The sequence below is a fragment of the Fusarium keratoplasticum genome, chromosome 8, assembly GCF_025433545.1.
Source record: "Fusarium keratoplasticum isolate Fu6.1 chromosome 8, whole genome shotgun sequence".
Taxonomy (NCBI): Eukaryota; Fungi; Ascomycota; class Sordariomycetes; order Hypocreales; family Nectriaceae; genus Fusarium; species Fusarium keratoplasticum.
In genome coordinates this window covers 2,806,260-2,826,969 of record NC_070536.1, presented here as the reverse complement: position 1 = coordinate 2,826,969, position 20,710 = coordinate 2,806,260, and the positions used below count along the sequence as shown (strand labels likewise).

General features: G+C 51.3%; 8 protein-coding genes across 8 annotated transcripts; 3 read left to right on the top strand and 5 right to left on the bottom strand.

Annotated features, from left to right (window-relative positions):
* Positions 1 to 1,264: 1,264 nt before the first annotated feature.
* On the top strand, positions 1,265 to 2,846 carry NCS57_01068000 (Aldedh domain-containing protein; the record flags this gene model as incomplete). Its single annotated transcript, XM_053060419.1, has 3 exons — positions 1,265 to 1,310; positions 1,361 to 1,814; positions 1,862 to 2,846. 3 exons carry the CDS (start codon positions 1,265 to 1,267, stop codon positions 2,844 to 2,846), a joined length of 1,485 nt encoding a protein of 494 aa, XP_052910813.1.
* An 828-nt stretch (positions 2,847 to 3,674) lies between these two features.
* On the bottom strand, positions 3,675 to 5,018 carry NCS57_01067900 (Fumarylacetoacetase; the record flags this gene model as incomplete). The annotated part of the gene is made up of 2 exons (XM_053060418.1): positions 3,675 to 4,027; positions 4,079 to 5,018. The coding sequence occupies 2 exons, from the start codon at positions 5,016 to 5,018 to the stop codon at positions 3,675 to 3,677; spliced, it is 1,293 nt and encodes a 430-aa protein (XP_052910812.1).
* Positions 5,019 to 5,369: 351 nt separating this feature from the next.
* NCS57_01067800 (Amine oxidase) lies at positions 5,370 to 7,586 on the bottom strand (the record flags this gene model as incomplete). Its single annotated transcript, XM_053060417.1, has 5 exons — positions 5,370 to 5,502; positions 5,559 to 6,403; positions 6,449 to 6,574; positions 6,627 to 7,200; positions 7,252 to 7,586. 5 exons carry the CDS (start codon positions 7,584 to 7,586, stop codon positions 5,370 to 5,372), a joined length of 2,013 nt encoding a protein of 670 aa, XP_052910811.1.
* Positions 7,587 to 8,390: 804 nt separating this feature from the next.
* NCS57_01067700 (uncharacterized protein) lies at positions 8,391 to 10,094 on the top strand (the record flags this gene model as incomplete). Its single annotated transcript, XM_053060416.1, has 1 exon — positions 8,391 to 10,094. One exon carries the CDS (start codon positions 8,391 to 8,393, stop codon positions 10,092 to 10,094), a length of 1,704 nt encoding a protein of 567 aa, XP_052910810.1.
* Positions 10,095 to 10,424: 330 nt separating this feature from the next.
* On the bottom strand, positions 10,425 to 12,119 carry NCS57_01067600 (uncharacterized protein; the record flags this gene model as incomplete). Its single annotated transcript, XM_053060415.1, has 3 exons — positions 10,425 to 11,695; positions 11,745 to 11,847; positions 11,898 to 12,119. The coding sequence occupies 3 exons, from the start codon at positions 12,117 to 12,119 to the stop codon at positions 10,425 to 10,427; spliced, it is 1,596 nt and encodes a 531-aa protein (XP_052910809.1).
* A 2,059-nt stretch (positions 12,120 to 14,178) lies between these two features.
* NCS57_01067500 (uncharacterized protein) lies at positions 14,179 to 15,021 on the top strand (the record flags this gene model as incomplete). The annotated part of the gene is made up of 2 exons (XM_053060414.1): positions 14,179 to 14,456; positions 14,511 to 15,021. The coding sequence occupies 2 exons, from the start codon at positions 14,179 to 14,181 to the stop codon at positions 15,019 to 15,021; spliced, it is 789 nt and encodes a 262-aa protein (XP_052910808.1).
* Positions 15,022 to 15,798: 777 nt separating this feature from the next.
* On the bottom strand, positions 15,799 to 17,261 carry NCS57_01067400 (PKS-ER domain-containing protein; the record flags this gene model as incomplete). Its single annotated transcript, XM_053060413.1, has 3 exons — positions 15,799 to 15,890; positions 15,942 to 16,037; positions 16,100 to 17,261. The coding sequence occupies 3 exons, from the start codon at positions 17,259 to 17,261 to the stop codon at positions 15,799 to 15,801; spliced, it is 1,350 nt and encodes a 449-aa protein (XP_052910807.1).
* Positions 17,262 to 18,197: 936 nt separating this feature from the next.
* NCS57_01067300 (Phosphoinositide phospholipase C) lies at positions 18,198 to 19,566 on the bottom strand (the record flags this gene model as incomplete). The annotated part of the gene is made up of 2 exons (XM_053060412.1): positions 18,198 to 18,688; positions 18,738 to 19,566. The coding sequence occupies 2 exons, from the start codon at positions 19,564 to 19,566 to the stop codon at positions 18,198 to 18,200; spliced, it is 1,320 nt and encodes a 439-aa protein (XP_052910806.1).
* Positions 19,567 to 20,710: the final 1,144 nt, after the last annotated feature.

Here is a 20,710-nt window from a genome sequence, read left to right as displayed (position 1 = left end):
CCAAATCTGCGTATCTATCACGACGCGACCCTCAGCTTTGAACCACCGAGCATCGGCTTCGGTCAAGTACACGACCTTTACCTGATAGATGGCTTGCAATTTCTGCGAGAGTCAACGCCTCGGAAGCAAGGGGGATAGCCTTCCCAGCATATTCAGACGGTTCATGAAATGAAGCAGCCGCGAAACGCGCAATGTCAGCGACGTCGACACGACAAGATGGAGTAGAGTTTCTGGCCGGAAAGCAGCTCTGATCTCGTGTCCCTCTGCCAGCTCAGGGAACATGAACGAACAGTCGGGCTGGCAGAAGTTTGACATGAAGAAGGCCGGGCGCAAGATCGTCCAACTGGCGAATCCCGCCTTTCGGACTCGTCGCTCACTCTCAGCCTTGTTGAGCCAGTGCCAAGCCAAGGGATAGTCCTTGTTCCAGCCGGGAAAGTCCTCATGACTGCAACACTGGGATTTGCCACATGCATGACGCCGTTTTCGCGTGCTAAGGATGTTTGCGGCAAACATGGGAACTATCCAGTCTGGCTATATAACCACGGGGTATTGACGTCTGGAGGGTTCGTTTACATAGGAGAAGCGCAACTGGGTCATTGTATGGTGCATGTTACTAAAAATCATGACTCAAACAGGCATTCTTATGCTGTTCTTGGCCTCGTGGTTATGAGTGGTGACACCAAAATATAGATAATTTTGGTGAAATAACAGTTCGCGTATTATTTCTGCATTTGATGAAGCTAGTTGGTTGATGGTGACTCAGACGGGATGAGCCGTTAGGCGATGATTCCGATATTTCCGACCCGGAACGACTTCAACACTTTGACCCCCTGTGAAATCAAGAACCCCGCCCAAAAGGACCCCTCTTTCTCCTGAGCCTCGGAGATAAGCATCCTATCATTGCTTTTTTCATCATGCGTATGTGATAAGACGCTGCTTGTGGGGGTGATCATGGTATGAGCTGTTCCTGAGCCTCCTCTAACATGGATATCATTGTGGGTTGAGGTAGCTAGTTCCTCTGTGAGCTTTGACGGTAAGCTGACACTGGGAACGTTTCTGCTTTTTGCGCATTAATATGGATAAGGTTAACGTCATAATACTACCAGAGGATTGAACTAAGATGGTGTAGGAGCCGGGTTCCGACTCAGGTTCGAATCTTTCCGGCCAACTTCCGAGTTGAAATGTATAAACTCACGACCGACCCTCCATCGGATACTCAACTTCGATACCCGTCTCATCTAGTTCACTTTAATTTACTCCCAATATGGCTGAAACTACCATTGTCGGCGCCGGCGGCCGAAAGATCACCCGTACGCTCACACCAATACTTGGCATGTGCATGAAAGCTGACCTTTGATAGTCCCCACTGGCCTCTTCATTGACAACAAGTTTTCCCCTGCTGCCGATAACAAGACAATCGCCATTGAAAACCCATCCACCGGTGACACCATCGCCAACCTCTCAGCAGCCCAGGCCGCTGATGTTGACCGGGCCGTGGCCTCTTCCAAGGCCGCCTTCAGGAACACATGGCGCTTGACAGGTCCGGCAAAGCGCAGAGCCCTCCTCAACAAGCTAGGTGATCTCATTGAGCAGAATGCCGAGGAATTTGCGTCTATTGAGGCTGTCGATGCCGGTATGCTGTACACCATGTCCATGGGACTGAGTGTTACGCAGGCTGTCGAGTGTTGTCGGTACTATGCTGGCTGGGCGGATAAGCTTGATGGCCAATCGATTGAGAACGATCAGTCACTTTCGTATACGCGCCGTGAGCCTATTGGAGTCTGCGCCGCTATTGTGCCATGGAACTCCCCTCTGTAAGCTACCTCAGTTGCCATATCTGGTTGAAGGCTAATCGGACCAGGATGATTACTTTTTGGAAACTTGGCCCAGCCATCGCAGTCGGAAACACTCTCGTCCTCAAGACCCCAGAGCTCGCCCCTCTCTATGGACAGAAGCTGGCACAACTCATTGCCGAGGCTGGCTTCCCTCCCGGTGTCATCAACATCCTCTGCGGTGTTGGAAGTGTTGCCGGTCAGGCACTGGCTGATCACTCCGATGTGAGAAAGATCTCATTCACCGGCAGCGAAGGAGTTGGACGAGGGATTCTCGCCAGCGCAGCGCGTTCGAACCTCAAGAGAGTCAGCCTTGAGTTGGGTGGAAAGGGTCCTGCCATCATCTTCAAAGACGCTGATTTTGAAAACGCTCTCTTGTGGGCTGGAGCTGGAATCACTGTTCACAACGGACAGATTTGTGTCGCTGGAAGTCGAATTTACGTGCAAGAAGAGATTTACGACAAGTTCATTGCCGAGTTTTCAAAGAGGACCAAGGATGCGGTGGCTGGAGATCCTCTCCTCGCAGAGACGGTCAAGGGACCCGTCATCAGCGAGGCGCAGAAGAACCGCATCTTGGGATTCATCACCAAGGCTAAGGAGGAGGGAACGAAGCTTCTCCACGGTGGCGAAGAGAAACTATCGTCAAAGGGACACTATGTGCCTAACACAGCGTTTGTGGATGTCTCACCTGATGCCACCATCATCAAGCAAGAGGTGTTTGGCCCTGTGGCAAGCATCGCCAAGTTCAAGACGGAGGAGGAAGTTATTGCCCTAGCCAACGGCACGGATTACGGACTCGCGGCATCCATCTTTACAAACGACATTGCCAGGGCCGTTCGCGTATCAGAGCAGGTCGAGGTCGGCATTGTTACTATCAACACGTGGGGAAGCATCCATGCGAATACTCCATTTGGCGGTATCAAGCAGAGCGGGTTTGGTAGGGAGATGGGGCAGGATGCGTTGAATGATTGGACGCAGGTGAAATGCGTCAAGCTCAGTGTACCAAAACTTTAGATGCGAATTATCACAGAGATTATTGATGACCTTTTTCTTGAAAAATGAACACTGAGATGATCTTGTGCTGCGGATTCGGAATCGTTCCGAAGTCTTTTTGGCGGGCAACAAGTTTTCGACCCCCGCAAACCTGAACCATCCAACACCACTACAACGCGTCACCATGGCTCGCGGCAAAGAGCTATCACCAACCCAGCGGACCTCATTTGCGATTTAAAACAAGCAGGTAACACCTACAAGCATACCCACAATCTTTTACCCCAAATTTCCTTCTCCACGATAAAAACAACATATCTACGCGCAGCCAAGCGCAGCCCGAACAACACGAGCCTACCACAGGCGGGCGCGCCGTGGAAGCTCACCAAGGAGCAGCGCGATCGCATCTACGATGTTACCACGAATGAGAATCCGAGTATCAAGATAAAAGACCTGCTTAAAGAGGTTGGGCATACTATTGAGAAGCGCTTTAAGCAGAATCTTCTGCGCGAGATGAATTTGAAGCGTTGTGTTGCCAAGTGAGCGCGCCGATTGGAACGTGATATCTGTGGAATATGTGCATTACGGATAATTTAATATTATTGAGCGTTTTCTTCTTCTTTTTGGTAACAAAGATTCTACTCCTTCGTGAAGTAAAGGGCTAAGCTGATGCCTTCATTCAGGCATTTTGTCACACGAATGTGGTAGCCCCTAATATTACCCAGGGCTCATGGGAAGTGAGATAGAGGTTGACATCAACTCGGTTAGAACGTAGCCCTCCGCAGTGGTTTAATGATACTGTTCTTTATCTCGAGGCCGAATGTGCTTTTATCCTCCACCCAATTCCAATCTTTACTGCCTGGGTGGTAAAGCCTCCAGAATCTGTCCCGCGCAGTCTCCAAACCCAATGAGTTCATCCTCATTCGTACCTGACCACCCTCGAATGATGACAGTATCACCATCCTCGAGGAACTTGCGTTCTTCACCATCTGTGCCGATTCGTAGAGGTGACTTGCCTCCACGTGTCTGCTCAAGAAAACTGCCTTGAGTGCCGTCCTCAGTACCAGATATGGTGCCGGACGCGAGGAAGTCACCAGGTCGCAGGTTGCACCCTGTGATGGTGTGGTGTGCAATCATCTGAGGCCAGGACCAAAGGAGGTTTGTAGATGATGTTCGAGTAATGACTGCTTTAGTGCCTTTGGGAGCTGTTTGTTTGGTCAGATAAGTGGTCTTTCATGTGTAGATCCATGACTTACTCTCGAGAGTCACTTCCAGGTGAATATCAACAACATTATCCTCTCGCTTCTCGCGGAGATACTCCAAAACTTCGACGTCGTTGGGAAGGCCCTTTGACTTGAAAGGATCCAACGCATCTGCAAGGACGACCCAAGGGCTTATGGTGGTTCCTAGGTTCTTCGAGTTGAAAGGTCCAAGAGGCACGTACTCCCAGGCTTGGACATCACGAGCACTCCAGTCGTTGACGAGGACATATCCAAAGATATAATTCTCTGCCTCGTTCACCGGGATAGGCTCTCCAAGGGTATTTCCCTGACAGATGAACATGCCGAGCTCCAGCTCAATGTCTAACCGAGAAGAGGGTCGGAACACTGGCGTCTTGTCTCCAGGAGCTGCCAGGACTTGGCCCCAGGGTCGACGAAGTGGCGTTCCTGAGACCACCACAGAGCTGGCTCTGCCATGATATCCGACAGGGAGATGATTATAGTTCGGGTTCAAGGCGTTGGCAGCACCTCGAAAGAGGACGCCGACATTGAAGGCATGATTCCGGCCAGCGTAAAAGTCGGTATAATCGCCGATTGCCATAGGGAGGTGCATCTTAACTTCAGAAAGCGCAACTATGGCGTTCTGCTTTAGAGACTCATTGTCCTTGAGGACCTCGGGGAAAGGCGTGTTGGCTCCAAAGACCTGTCTCAGATACTGCCTGACAGCTCGATGCACAGGCCTGCCGAGTGCTGCGAATGAGTTGAGAGTGGGCTCGCTAAAGACGGAGATTTTATCTTTGGGGAAGCCCTGAAGCTTGTCGAAGCCTCCCTTTTCGGCGAAAAGTGAGAGATCGAGGGCATTATCACCGATGGCGACGGCTGGGCGAGGAGATGGGTTGGCTTTGGTGGAGATGATGCCAAATGGGAGATTGGCGAGGGAGAAGTGCGAGCCTCGTGGGATTGTGAGCCACGACATTTTGGAAGCTTTTCTGAACATGGGGTTTCAAAAAAGGCATTGCAGGGGCGAATATTGCATATAAAGCCATCCCAATATTAGTCGATCACGAAATCGACGGAGTTGGAGGTCGGAATCGGCTTTGATCGGGGCTGCATATGATTCCGCGATTTCCGCCCGAGAATATGCGCCTTCTACCGAACGCAGAATTCCGCATCAGCATTAAACACCAAGCCTCGAATAGTTTTCTGTATTTTTAATGCTAATTTCTATCCAAAATGAATCGTTGCTTAGTGTGGTATGAATCAAGCCAGAGTGCAGTATCCAACCGACTTCATCACCTTTTTACTCCTTCCCCGTCATATTTCCATCTCATAGCCTAGGCTCCCTGCAGCATCCATCTGCTGATTGGGAACCCAGGTCCTTATCCGAAGGCACGTCAATAGCAGGGTTCTGCGTGAAAAAGTCCGAAGGCGTGAGAGAAACCTGAAGAATCTCGACGGGCCTGCGCGAATCTTTGTCAGTATCAAATGTCACAACAAATCTCAGTCCGAAACCTACATTACGGGCCAATCCTCAACACGCGGGTTGTGCGTGAGACCGAAGCAGCTCCAGAGGACAACATCTTCATTGAGGACATCGTCGTTTCGCGCTGCGGCGTCGGTGACGCCTCCTGTCTCGTTCTTGCCCAAGTGGGTGTATCGTCCGGCGGCGTATAGCTCTTCATCCTTGTACTTCGTGACCCAGAGGTGATGTTGTGTAAAGAGGGCTCGCTTTGCCTGCACGCTGCGGGGGTCTGCGAGGAGCTTCTGCGTGGCAGGGGTAACCAGCTTGTAGCCGACGGGCCTGCCAGATATCGGGTTGATCTTTTCAGTATTCTGGACCTTGAAAACGCGGTTGTTGAGAGGTTCTACGTCGAAGCCGCCGGACTTGGCGATGGGTGTTTTTCGAACTTCGTAGAGATTGCCATAGGGGTTTGTCTTGGGGTCCATGGCAACAGGCAGACTTTCTTCTTGCACCACCGTATTGTTGTTCCCATCAATGGCCGGATCAATACGCACGCAAAAGACGTGCTGGTGATTCTGAGCCAAAACCCCAGGGTTGACCACGTTTCCCCAGGGTGCCGTCTTCCCGAGGTCCAGGTTGACAACCGAGACGATTCCTGTCGCCCGGGCCTCGACGACGATGCCGGCTGCTTGGTCGAGCTTGAAGTTGAAAACATACTCGTAGTTGGCAAGCGTGATGATAAACTGAACGACGAGCTCTCGACGACGCGTGACTACGGCTCGGCCGGTGCGCCAGTTGGTGTGCTTCCAGTTGATGCCGTTGTCTTGTTCGTGGAGGCAGATGACGTTCTTGGTTGCTGTTGCGTTGCCCTCGTTGTCGACGAGCACGCCGTCGAAATACTACTCAAGTTAGCTTGTGTGGTACTTAGCGAGATATGAACCGACCTTGATAACGCCAAGACAGTCACAACCAAGGGTCAGGTTGTTGACTGCATTACCTAGACCTCCATCGCCAAAATCGAAAGCCTGCTTGCGATGATACGGGGTACGAGGGTCAGCGTATGGGACGGTCTATGAGTCACATCAGTACACTTGATCCCGACCTTTCGCTACCTTGACATACCATTTCACTGACGGCTAGACGATACAGCACACTTCGGCCCTCGTACCGAAGGTCGTGAAGCACGGCACCCTCTCGAGGGTTGAACGTGACCCGGAACTGCCACTTTTGCCACCGCACGAGGTTGTCGTCAACCCTGAAGCTAGGCCCATACGGCTGCACGATAGTAAGAGGCTTGAGATCCTGTCTCGTACCGTCGGGGAGAAGCTCTGGGACGTATTCCGCCGTGTCGCAGTGATCGATGATGCCTCCAAAGTTGGTCCGGCCAGTCAGAGGGTCATCTCCTCCGCCGGTGGCGGGCATGTCGATGCGGATGATTTCTCCGGTGTTGTAGTTCATGATTGGGATGATGGGTAGCGGGTAAGCGTAGAAGTTGGAATCTGGATTTCCGCTCCTCTTGTCCTGGGCGAAGAGGAGGGCTTGGAAGACACGCTCATCGTCATCGCCTGCATCTGGGGCTCCGTATGGCCAAGGCTCGACGACAACTTCAAATCCTTCGGGGAGACGCAGCTCATCGATCTTTTCTTTGACGGCTGGTGATGTCTCGACGCACTTGATTACCTTGTCAAACTCCCACCTACAATGGCCATTAACGGTCTGCTTTCTTCCTTGTATGGGGAAGGCTTACATGGAGAGACTGGGCTTGCTCTTGGGATCAATGACCTTTTGGTCGACAATCTCGGCCTTGGTCAAATCGACAATTGTTTCATGATACTGCGGGATACGTGTGTTGCCAATGACATCGTACCAAGCCTGGGCCAATCTTGGTGGACGTGGCGACTCAGCGGTAAGCTTGCCAGAGTGCTCAAGGTCCAGAAAGGCCTCAACATCGGCTTTCGGGGGCTCGAGAAGGAAGATAACTCGAAAGTTCAGGACGGTTCCTGGATGAGAGCGACGAACCACATCGCGGGCTGTTGTGGTTTCGCTGATGCTCAGCTGAGAGAGGGGATGCGGGGTGGACATGGTGGATCGCGAAGTTGGAGGTGATAAGGATGAGAGGCAATGGGTGGGGTGAATGGTTCGTTAAATAGGACTACGTAGTAGTTCAGAAGAGAAGTTGCGAGATGGAAAAAGAAAGACCTGTCGTAAAAGCGTCAGCTGAAGGATGGAGGCTTGCATCAATAAGAATGAATAGGAGACTAGTCACACTCATCACAGGATGTGATATGCACACACGGAACTCCGCAGACGGGACAGCTCGGCGCTAACCTCGGCAACTAGAATGTGCCGATCCGATCGCCGGTGGTGTTTGGCGAATGCAACCTTGGACAGGTTATAGAGGGTAGTTTACCTCGACTTCAACCACAGTGTAGCGTGCTACAGGTCTTGCTCAAGTCTGTAACAGTGGCTTTTTCAGTGATATTGTGTGTTGTTCTACTTGTCATACGTTCTTCATATGGCTGAATCGGTGTGAGGTAGGGAGATCAGGCCAAGACGAAATGGCTTGATGATGACCACCTCAAGACATATCAGGCTCTGATTGTCTCTTGAAGGCGTTGGCAGCATCTATTTTTGGAGCCGTTGAAGAAGTGGCTGGCGTTGTCAAAGGTTAAGGTACATCTTGAGGTACAACATGAGGTGGCCCGTGCTGAAGCTGACGTCAAATTCCCCACGAGGGACAACGCACAACATGGAGCTCAGCTCAGCTCATCCGTTCTGGCTGCCTCACAAACACCAACAACGGGAGCTATCTACCCTTGCCCTGTTAAGGTTTGCCCTATCTAAACTACATCCTCTTACATCTCTATTCCCTCTAAAACCGCAGTCATGTCTTCTCACGGCGTCCCAGAAGTCCTCATGAAAAAGGTGGATGAATACGTCGACTCCCTTGGCCCCCAGATCCAGCCCCGCATCACCCAAGAGCTTGAGATATTTCAGCAAAAGACCATCGACAGCCTCGAGGACCAGGTCGTCGACGCCTTCCGCTCGCTCTTCAACAAGGACGGCAAGCGCTCCGAGGGCAACTCGAGGGACCTGCGCGAAGATGCGCCCGACTCGTACGGCGGACAGTCGCTGCCTTTTGCCGACGAGATTGCCAAGCTGACCCGCAGTTTCACCAAGATCACTGACGAGGCTGGTGATGATTTGCGGGATATTTTTGACATCACTGAGGGCGCCTCGCGTGGTGGTCAGGGTGAGACGCGTTCTCGTGGAGGAGGTGACAACGACTTCTCATCAGCTAGAGGTTTCCTCTCGGCCGCCATCAATGTGGTTCAAGATCGCCTCGACGACAACGGCAGAGGATCAGGAGGTCCCAAGTTTGAGCTTGACGGCCTTCTTGGCATCCTCAGCGACACTGTGAAGGACGCCGCCCGCAACCCAGAGGAGAAGGCGCGCATGATCAGTCCCGAAATCAAGGAACATGTTGGCGAGAAGCTTCGAGAGCAGCACGCCCCCATCGCCGAGCAGTTCACTCGTATCGCTCTGGAGCACATCAAGCGCTGGCTGCGCGGCAACACGAGCACGCGGGATCTCGGTGATGGTGTCAAGGGCGAGATTGAGGACCAGGTCAAGGATCTTGTCAAGGGGCTGGGAGGTCTGTTTGGAAGCAAGAAACATTCCGACGAGGGCGCTTCGAGAGGCTTCGGTGATCGCGACCGTGATCGCGACGGCGATGACAAAGAGGGTGGCAGTGGCTTCTCCAAGGTCATCAGCGATAAGCTGAGCACCGGTCTCGCCAGAGTACACAGGGAAGTCCGTATCGAGTTCCGCAAGATCCTCGGAGGCATCGAGAAACAGCTGTTCGAGCTCCTCCCCGACCAATTCCAGCGCCCTCTTGAGAAGATCCTCGGTGGCAACCCCTTCGACTCGCAGCTCGACCGCGACGCCCAACCTAACGCGGACCGTGGTTTTGGCGACGATATCAAGTCCAAGTTGGTCAACAAGATCCGCGGCTTGGTGCGTAAGGTGCAGGAGACGCTGCGGGAGAGCATCCTGGGCGTCGTCAACGGAGGACACCGCAAGTTTGAGCGCGAGAGCTGGGTTTTCGTGCAGAAGATGGTCGAGCAAAAGGTTCAGAAGTACCTGCCCAACGTCAAGATCTCTGTACCAGATGACATTGGCAACGAGGGTGTCAGCGTGGGTGCCCCGACGTCGGGCACACACCTTGGTGGTGCGAACAACCCTGTACCCTCTTCGCAGGGAGGCCGTCCTCCTTCTCAAGAGCAACATGGAAGTCAGGGACATGGATACAATCCTCCGCAGCATCAACAGCAGCAGGACTACCGACCTGATTACCATCAGCAGTCCCAGGAGTACCGACCCCCGCAGCATCAGGGATACCAGCAGCAAGAGTACCGGCCAGACCAATACCAGCAACATCAGCAGTACAACCCTCAGCAGTACCAGCAGGGCCAGAACCAAGGCTACCAGGGCCAGGGTCACCAAAACCAGGACTACCAGAACCAAGGATACCAGCAGAACCAGGGCTACCATCAGGGTGGGGGATATGGGCAGAACCCGCAGTACTGAAGTAGCTGAGCAATGAAGCCAATGATGGTCGTGTCTAGCACTGGCTATGGGACTATGGGTCAATGGTATCAAGCTACTTGCTGAAGTTTCAAATTCAGAGCCACTGTTCAGAATAGAGACTGATAGGTAGCTATGAAAATGATGATGATGATGATGATTGATGATGCGCGACGTAACTGCTGCAATGTTGAGTATGCTAGACATCAAAGGTATTGGACCACCCCATGGTCTTCAAGGATAACGACACATTTTGGTTCCTTCTTCGGTCTATAACTATTCTACAAATCATTCCCCTCGAGCCAGTGCCAAAGCTAAAGCTTGACGCATGGCTTAAATCGGGTAAATGTAAAAGGGGTTCTCCAAATCAGTCAAATCCAGCAGCGCAATCTCAACCTTTTTGCGGATCACATTCCCACTCTCATCCAGCTGCTCAACCTCACCAAACTCGTGGGCCAATCTCTCCTCCTCGGTTAGACTAGCCGCCCAAGCCTTGCGCTGAGCATTCCTTTTCTTCAAGATGAACTGGATGATGTACAGGATCACGGGTGTGCCGACCCAGCTGACAACGATCTGGGCGACCCAGGCGCCGTAGTAACGTGGTGCATCCTTGGGAACCCAGATTTGAGGTGAGATGAGGTTTGCTACACTGTAGCCGAGCATGAACATGACGTTACGGGTGAGCTTCTTGGTGTAGCCGGCTGCGGACGAGGTGGCCCAGCCGAGAGCGATGATGTAGGTGTTTCCGTAGGTGTGGCCAGCGAGAAGAAGACAGGCCAGCATGCCTAGCTTCTCGTCCCAGTCAATGGCTACCATGCCAATACCACCGGCGATGGCTGGGATGCACCAGACCAGTCCATGAAGGGCGAGGTTTGATGGCCACCACTTCAGAGCCCACGTACCAGCAAGACACACGAGGATACCAAAGCCACCGCCTGCCGCAGCGACCAGTGTTGAGCCCAAGCTTGTCACACCAAGGGCCTTTGTGATGAGGTTCTGCTGTCCGTAGGTCAGGTTGTTGGACATCATGAGCGTAAAGGCCTGTAGGCAGAAAAGCCACGAGACTGGATCTCGGAGCGTCTCTCGGAATTGTGTCTTTTTGAATTGCTTCTGCTCGATGGAGCTCTGACTCGACTCATGCACTCGCTTGATGGTGTGGACCTTTTCTTCCAGGTTGAGGAACCTTGCGTCGGCTGGGTTGTTTGGGTACCAGAACCAGACCACGACGGAGAGGAGGACTGAAAGGCTGCCTGTGATGATCATGAAGAGCTTCCAGGGGAGCACGCTGCTATGGGTCCAGAGGAGACCGTACGAGATAAAGGCGGCGCAAACTGGTGCAGCTGCTGCAGTCGCCCAAAGGAAGGGCTGCAGGAATGACTGCTCGTGACGGTTGAAGAACATGCCAATGGTCATCTCCATGGCAGGGACGACGACAGATTCACTGGCTCCAAGTGCTAGGCGGAGGACGACGAGACCAGCGTACTTTGTAGCCACGCAGTGCAGGAGGACTGTAGCTCCCCACATGAAGATGAGGCCGGCGACGAACTTTCCCAGGGGAAGACGCTGCATAGCGTAGTGACCAGGCCATTGTGCAGCGAGATAACCTGAAAGTGATGAGTTGATGTTGCATTGGGTCTGTAAGGCTATACATACCAACATAGAAAAAGGTACCAAGGTTGTTGTACTGAGCCTTGTTGATACCAGTCTCCTCAAACAATCCCAAAATAGCAGCATAGCCAAGAGTCGATTTGTCGATCTATCTCGCATTAGCCAAGACCTGATAGTCAAACTCAAATTCTCACTTACAAAGAGCAACAAGTTGATAGCTGACAGCAACCCCATGACATACCAGTACAACTTGCGTCGTAGTTTCTTCTCCTTTTCAGGAGTCAAGGGCCCGAACTCGTCTCCATGTTCTTCGACAATGCGGAGGGTCGCGTCGGCAAACTTTTCAGAGACGACGGCTGTTTCGCCGGATTGCTCTTGGCTGCTGACCTTGGATAGGTCCTTGGACTCGTCCACACCCATTTTGAAGTGTATTCAAGGGAAAGCGAGGTATGAAGTGTGTTGGATGAAGAGCCTCATTGCTGCGAAACGTCTTGGCTTTATTACACGAGTTCAAAAAGACCGTGAGCCCACAATCACACCAGAGTAGCTCCATAGTTTCGCACGCAACAAACGGTTCTACTCGCCTCCCGCGAGTTATTTCCACTCTCGAATTACTCTATGTGAGATGGCTCCTCATCGCGACAGCGAGTGGACCTCTTGCGTGATCGGGCCCATGCCACGAGCACCCGCTTATCTCTCAAGGGTTTGGCTTTAGAGTTCGCAGGGTTGGCTGCCGTACAAGCCGCGGGTTCTGGCCGGTCTCGACACTTTTAGGTCAATCTTATTGGGCTACGCGAAATCTCTCGTATGCAAGCCCTTCCCGTCGCGTGTTTGAGGCTCCCAACCGGCCGGTTTTACCGGGTTGTGGACCCTGGTGGTTCGGACTTCGGCCGACTGTCTTCTCGAACGGGGTGTGTCCACTATACAGACATACCACTGAAGCTTATGGATAAACCGGCCAATAGGTTGCTGTACCAGCTTAGCGATGGACTCGATGCTACGTAAGATAAGACCATGTGAATATTGCTCAAGGGCTAATGCCGGGCCGAGGAGTGCAAGAGTGGGTTTGATCAGCGACGTTTTGGTTCGGTTACATCCCGTAGGATCACGCTTAAAAGATTCGTTCTCTCGCCGCTGGATGACGCTATGAATTAGAGAAGTTTGGGCTGGTCATCGGCACGATCGCCAAGCGTTCGATGTCGAGATAAGAGACGTTGTCTTGAACGCTTGGCGAACACCTATCTTAAAAAGGCCAAGACCTGTCAATAGTTTCTTGAGATGCGCATATTTTATCTTGGGTGCCTAAAATTCCGTCTCAGTAAGGTGTCTGGTACGAGCCACAGCCCCCCAGACAGCCGTGCAAGGACACGTATGACCTCTCAGACCTCCCCAGCCTCGGCCGCCGGACATCAATAAACGGCCGGTCCCAGGGTAGTTCTTCAGCTTTTCATACCCCCACGGAATGCTTCTAGACCTGGCCTCTCTCCATTATTAAAGCCTTCTCACTCAGTCACTACCCTGTCCAACTCGTCATCAACGTCGGTCACGACCATCAAAGCTTTGACCTTATTTCAGCAAAGGACCTTTAGCAAATAATCATTGCCTGGAGGTGATGGTACAAATATTCGAGCAATATATGGGGTTTCATTATATGTGAACTCCAGGCTACACGCGCTGGGGTCATCTTATGCGTATATTCTTAATTGCATCTGCCGTGATTATTCTAGCAAGACGGGATAGAAGCCAGTCCTATGGAACTTATATAGCGCCCTCTAAGTATTTTACTTCACCGCACTCTCTGGATCTTCCTACTTCTGCTCGTACAGACCGACCTAGGCACGATTATAAAAAGTGTTGTCGTCCGTATCAAACCTCTGTTGCTCAAACATTTGTCAGAGTACAGAGCAGTTCTTATATCCAGAAAATAATCTTATCCAAAAGACACCCAATTTTGAAACCGCAGCAGTTTCGAGACGAACCTATAGCTGAGGCATGGGATGTGAGTTGCTCAAAGGCAGTCACGTGATTGTTCTTCGAACGACGTTTGAGACCTTCTAGCAATGCAGTGCAGCGGCTTGGCTCCATGTCAACCACTAGCAAGTTGATGTGTAAGGGTGCAGTTGCATAATGCGTTGCCGCGTTGCTGCCTGACAACCGCCTTGCAGAAATATGAGCACATCCTGCTCACCGCTCATGATACTATTTAACAACCTTGTAACTCCTGTTGTCTGCCAAACTTGAATCTCCTCAGGCGCGTCAGCCCTAATTCTCAGCCCTACCTCAATCCCAGATATGGTCGAACCGCTGGCTGCGGTTGGAGTGGCAGCCAGCTTGGTGCAGCTCACCGACGCCTCGATCCGAACCTGTCTTTGTCTATATGCCTTCTTTTCAGGCCTGCGCAATTCGCAACCCGAATTCCATCGCCACGTCACCAGTTTGAAATCTTATTAATATTTCTCTGATAACTGCCACTAAGAAGATGGTAGTAATTCGGGATGTCCACGACGCAGTTCAATTGATCCGCGAAACAGTTAGCGGCCAGAACTCGAACGAAGCCCGACAGAAAGCCCTTAGCAGTCATCTCAATAGTATGGACCAAGAGCTGTCCATCCTTGAGAAAGAAATAGCAGGCAAAGATCCAACCAAGTTAAGGGCGAGGATTGTCCTGGTTTTGAAGTCAGCCGAGACAGAGCGAGCATTGCAGAGGCTTGAGAACCACAAAACAACCCTTCTACTCTATCTCCAGGCATTTAGCTTGTAAGATTATCTTTGTTTTTATCCATGGTCATATTCGTCTAACTGGTGGAGTAGTAGTCGCTCTGAGGGGATTCGTTGTTCCCAGAATTCAGCAGAGGCTCGTCTGCAATCTCTCATAGAGCAGCAGGATAAATATGGAAGCGCCATGCGAACTGATCTCGAAAATGGCCTAGAAGATCTTAGTGAGAAAATGGGAAGCCTGGACTCTGCTGTTGGCATCTCCCAGGAAAGCTTAAAGGAGGGCTTCTCTACCACATCTCGTGAGATACAGGTCTCTAGGGAACATCTGAGGAACATCATTCGTCACGAGCTGCAGCGCCAACTTCAACCGCTTGTTCAAGAGACCATGAAAAGATCCGAGATGCGGAGGGCGGCTACTCCTAAGCAGCTCTGCCCAGATGTGGACGCTGCGACAACTCCGGTTACGACCGCTATTGGCAGGAAAAGAGTCGTCAGGGTGATTCGAGTATTTGATATAATGGGATTGCTTTTCCCTAGGCTTGATCTTGTTCAGATAGGCATGTTTGCCGTCGGGTACGTTGGCGTCATGGCGGTGATGAAGTAAATGGTCCATAATCACATCGTTGAGATGCTCTGTAGTAGCGAGCACAACTGCACCGCTATATCCCACCGCTGTCTAGATTTCACGAAACTAAGTATCCACCAGGTCTCCGTAACTAAGTACTTCATGATTCTTGGTGGTTCGCACGGGCACCTTTTCATCAACAGATTTCATCCCACGGTGTGTGTTCTTGTCATCCATCATGTATTAATAACTGTGTCTTTTTCTAGTTTACTAATGACCTGCTTTAGAGTCTTCATTGAGGATACTGATGGGGAGTAATGTATCAATAGATGTAAAGATGACAACCGTGTTTTTGGATAGAGATGTGAGATATATAAATAGGCAAATACCTGATGGTAGTTAAGCAGCTCCGCAATCATTCATTTGCGCTTGTTCTAGTTCAACCCTGGATATTGACGGGGGAGAACATTGGCGGAGGATCCATGGCTGCACCTACGATGCTCATCGGCATGAAAACAGGAGGATGAGAGCCAAGGACGGAAGGATCACTCTCGGCTATCTCGATACTACAGAGAGGCCTTGGCGAGTTCTCATGATGCATTTGTATAATACTGTTTACAACCGTGTATGTCATGGGGACAATTTCATATTGACTATAGAAAAGATGAGCTTCACACTCTGACACAACCCTCATCACCCTCAACACCATTCACCTTCATGCACCCTCTCAACCACGACTCGCGTCTTCCTCTAAGCCCACAATTTTAAAGCCACACTTGTATCAATCTTGGTCATCATTCATCTCTTCGTTGCATCTTAGTCGACATCAATAAGCACCTTCAGGGCACCATGCTTGGCAGCTTCGCCGAAGGTCTCGTAGGCCTTTTCCATCTCGCTGAGCTTGAACCCTAGAGGATGTGTTAGTCAAGAACTTTTGTAAGTATTACAGGGATTCTTACGGTGGGTGATGAGCTGCGAGGGCTGAAGCTTGCCGGACTGGACTAGCTTGAGCAGCATGGGGGTGGTGACGGTGTCGACCAGTCGAGTAGTGATGGCTATTTCAAACCACGTTAGTGCCCATTGCACATAATCGTACAGTTTGAGGAGTTTAACTCACAAATGTTCTTATCCCAAAGGTTCTGGAGTTGAAGGTCCACCTTGGTGCCGTGAACACCCACATTGGCCAAGACACCGCCAGCAGCAAGGAGTTCCTGGCAGAGATCGAAAGTCGCCGGGATACCAACAGCTTCAATTACGGAGTCACATCCCTTTCCGTCTGTCAGAGCCTTGACCTGAGCCACGGCGTCTCCCTTGGAGTTGTCGATGACTTCAGTAGCGCCAAACTTCTTGGCCACCTCGAGTCTTCCAGCGTCTGTGTCAATGGCGATGATCTTGGATGGAGAATACATTTGAGCCGTGATGATGGCTGCTAGACCGATAGGTCCAGATCCAACCACAGCAACTGTGCTGCCTGGTTGGACCTTGCTGTTGAGGACACCGCATTCGAGACCAGTGGGGAAAATGTCGCTGAGCATCACCAGCGAGGACTCATCTGCGCCCTCGGGGACTGGGTGGAGACTCGAGTCGGCGTGAGGAACGCGGACATACTCGGCTTGAGTGCCGTCAATGGTGTTGCCAAGAATCCAACCGCCAGAGACGCAGTGGCTGTACATGCCCTTGCGGCAGTATTCACAGGTCGCGCAGCTCGAAATGCACGAGATGAGGACCTTGTCACCCTTCTTGAAGCGTCCCACGGCAGATCCAGTCGACTCAACGATGCCAACTCCTTCATGGCCTAGAACACGGCCGGGTGTACAGGTAGCAACGTCGCCCTTGCGGATGTGAAGATCTGTGCCGCAGATGGTCGTCTTGAGGACTTTGATGACGGCATCGGTGGAAGACTTGACCTCAGGCTTGGGTCTGTCCTGCAGAGCCACGGCATTGCTTCCATTGTAGATGAGGGCCTTCATGGTGGACAGATATCTCAAGGTGAATGGGCTGGGCTGTAGTCGTCGCAGTGGAGTGATTCTAGTGGCACCGGATAGCGCGGGAAGGGATGATCTGAGCAGGATAGACCTGGAAACTCGTGCAGCAGTCGCCATGGCTGGGAGAGCAAACAATGACTTTATAGCAACGCAATGCGGGGAGATGGAGGGGGGCGGTAATAAATGTGAACCGAGGAGCTGAGTCGATAATTGCAGCGCATTGCTGCATGCGGGAAGATGCTTTCCCAGTGAAAAGTCAAAATTCTTCTCGTTGTTGGGTGGGCTCCGGCACATGTCGGATCATGACATGATTACGATCAGGAGCAGCGTAACATGACACGCCTCACCGCCAATGAGGCGCCTGAACGGTTTGCGGGGTGCAGTCGATGGTGAGACTTTTTCACCTTCGGGTTTGCTCCTCCGGGGCGGGGGAGGATATCAAATGACAAGGGTGGTTCGATTTGAGGGCGACGAATTCAGGTTTGTCTGTCTTGATGAGGTCTGGGATTGTTGGTTCCTTTGCGGGGAGCGTTGGATCGTTCATGAACTAGAGGCTTATGGCGTAGTAGTTTTTCAACCTCTGCTAGGATCTTGAATCGTTACAATGCTCTGCCGGCCGCAAGATGCAGCTCTGCTAGATGCAAGCGAGCAGTTTGAGCAAGGCTGCGGAGCAAATCCCGTACCTGCATGTAGCTATTTGCGGAGCTGGTGCCGCAATAAAGTGCCCGTGAAAATCAGCGGAGCTTTACCCGTTGACTGCCGGTAGCATTGCGGAGGCCGGATCGACTTCCCCGCGTTGCACTATGCCTCGTCCCCCGACCTTGTTCTTGAACTAGCTTGGAGCTAAGTATACATAAAAGAGACGTGTTAACCAGATAGGCATGTTTAAGCCCTTTATTGTTGATACAGTGACTTCTCCTCTTGGAGAGGCGGTGTCTTGGGCTACCTCATGTTGCTTCGAACCTGCACGTGGCTCTCCTTTAATCAAACACATTCCAGTCCAAACTCAAACCACTGTAACTTGGATTGGAGGACAGGATCAAGAGTTGAAGTAAGAGGGCTTTTGACCAGGGGTGTATCCATGTGTTAATAATATATACATATGCGTATGCAAAAGGTCCATGGAAGGCCGCCGAGATATGGCCGCTCCTCCCTGGCCAGGGCCTCCGAGTTGCAGCCAAGATAGATCCAGTGCCTCAGTTATACAAAACTCTTATGGGTGACTCTTTTTCAAGTTACGATCTTCTCAACATTTACCAAGATCACGCCCTCTGTTGGCGTCCCTTGACCGTCCAACAGATGCACAAACCGATACCCATTTCCCAGCCGATCCAGCCGTATACACGCCCACCCTGCCAACTGATCCCACTTGAAACCCTCATCCATAACCTGAAGGCTCACCCACGATAGCTCTTCCAAGACCCCGTTAATGTGCGGGAAACTAATGTGATCTTGTTGGAAGTCGATGTCGCAACCTTTGTGTGAGGTTGTGAAATCAGTATACTTTTCGTCACGCTCATATGTCTCGCTTTCGACGCTGTGATCATCGCCAGGTCCTTCGACGTGAAGTTCCACATTGACATACGGGCTAAATTTCCGTGGGGACGTGTAACCTTTCGGAAGGGGGATGTTTTGACCGGAGTAGAAGGTGATGGAAAGTTTAATGTCTTTCGTGTTGATTATGTTTGAGGCTGGTTTTCCCCGGAGATGCGGGCGATATCCTAGGAACCGATGAGTCGGAGAACCAGCAACCTTTTCTGTGATACGTACCCGGAGGCTTCAAAATCCAGTCTTGTGTGTCTGCAAACATGCCATGGTTTATCATCATTCCTGTATCCCACGTCTGCCAGTTCAGAGCTACCATCTGAATACCCTTTCTCCAGAAGCTCGACGGATCCATGTTGGATGAATCGATACGGGCACCGCTGGGATACGTCCTCATGAAATAGTATCTGTTGTGGTTGAAAAGTTCGTAGGCGGCTGTATCCAGCACGTCTTGCACTTTTGTCTCCGATAATGAGAAAACATGCATCGGATTTGATGCTTCTGGGGCGTCAAGAACCTTGAAAGACATGCCGCGAGTGTAAATACCCATGCTGCTCAGCTCTTGGGTCATCTTGTTTGAAGTGACAGACTTGTTTCCCTCTTCATCGCCACTGCTTGTAGCAGATACAGGCTCTTCAGGCGGCGCGTACTTAACTTTTATAAGCAACTTATTGCGCAAGGAATTTGGGCTTGGTAGCTCCACTGGCTCAACTTCAGGTTTTTCCAAAAGTAAGCCATCCCAAATCTCGCGCATGATACGAACCATGACAAGTTGTTGCTCAGCACAGCAGTGAACTTCTAGAGATACAATGACGGGGAGGTCGTTAGCGGCGAAGGCGCTGTCCCGTATGGCGACGCAAACGTCACGGAAAGAGACCTCCCTAGTGAGAGTGTATCCATGCAGAACTCGGGGCTCAATAGCTAACCCTTTGTCTTTCTCAGATAATGAACCGTGGCTGCTAGAAGTCCTTGAAGAAGCTGATGTCGTGTTCCGTAGCTCGAGTCCCAGCCCTTTAGCCTCATCTTCGTGCTTGTCTTGAAACGAGGCCTTCATTTTGTTGAAAAGTCGCTCAAACCTGGTCTTTGACCTTTGAGTCCCGTCGAAGCTCCTATCCGAGTTACTTCTTGCAACGGATGCTCTACCGTCCCAAACATCAATCTCGACGCAACGACATCCACGACGCAATGCGTTTATGTATGGTTGCGTTGAAGAGTCACTTGACAGTTGGTTGCCAGTCAAGTAAGTGTTGTGGCTTGAGCTGATAAAGTAGCTTGCCAAAGGCCATGTCAAGTCCTCTGCCTTGGGTGGGTTGGTGACGTTGCAGTTGGGCGATGCCATCCATGCCAGGAAGCTTTCTTTTTCGAGATGATCTCTTGCCGCCAGCTCGACAGAACCAGGCGTCACGGTTTGTCGTTGAGAGTATTGCAAAAACTCCCGAATCATCTTGTTGCTCCAAGCTTGTTGTCCTTGCTCAAGGCCTTGACGGAACACATGGGACAGGTAGTGTAGAGTAGTCGCGTTGAAATGGGGTATGGAAGAACTGGCACTGCTGCCGTCACCCTTCGATTGTTTGGTACAAAGGTCCATATTGGGCAAGTCAATGCGGAAAATAGTATGGATACAAGGTTGATAAAACAACGAAGTCTCACTGAACTTATACTAATTGAAGCTTACTATGAGGGTGGAATATGAGAACCGCCCAGTATTCCCCTTCAGTGGACTACCTCTTGGCCCCGGGCAGCGCCGGGCCAAAGCATCCACCATACGATGATGCCAAGGCAGTGAGGCCTCGAGTGGCAGTTAGATTACATGTTCTCTCGAAAGTAATGCCCAGATATTGACAGACTACTTCAGCCAAGGCCCCGGTGCTATGACAACTTGGCTGCCGGAGTTCCGAAGTTTGTGGTTGGGGCGTGGATTAGCCCAGCCTGTGGGTTCGGCCACTCCGTAAACGAACACTCTACATTGCTGGACTCTATATTCGATCTCAAACTGCACTTCATTTGCCACCAATTTCTATCTCCTTTAAGATAATGGCTGAATAATCTTCCAATAGAGGAAGACGTAACACAGTTGAGAACTTCCAGTCACCTCTGCCAACGGTGAGAACAGATGTTATCTAACTCAGCAGGACAATCAGCCACGACAGAACTAGAAGCGGGAAAAAAGCGTCCTTGGCATTTCGGACCAAGATCGA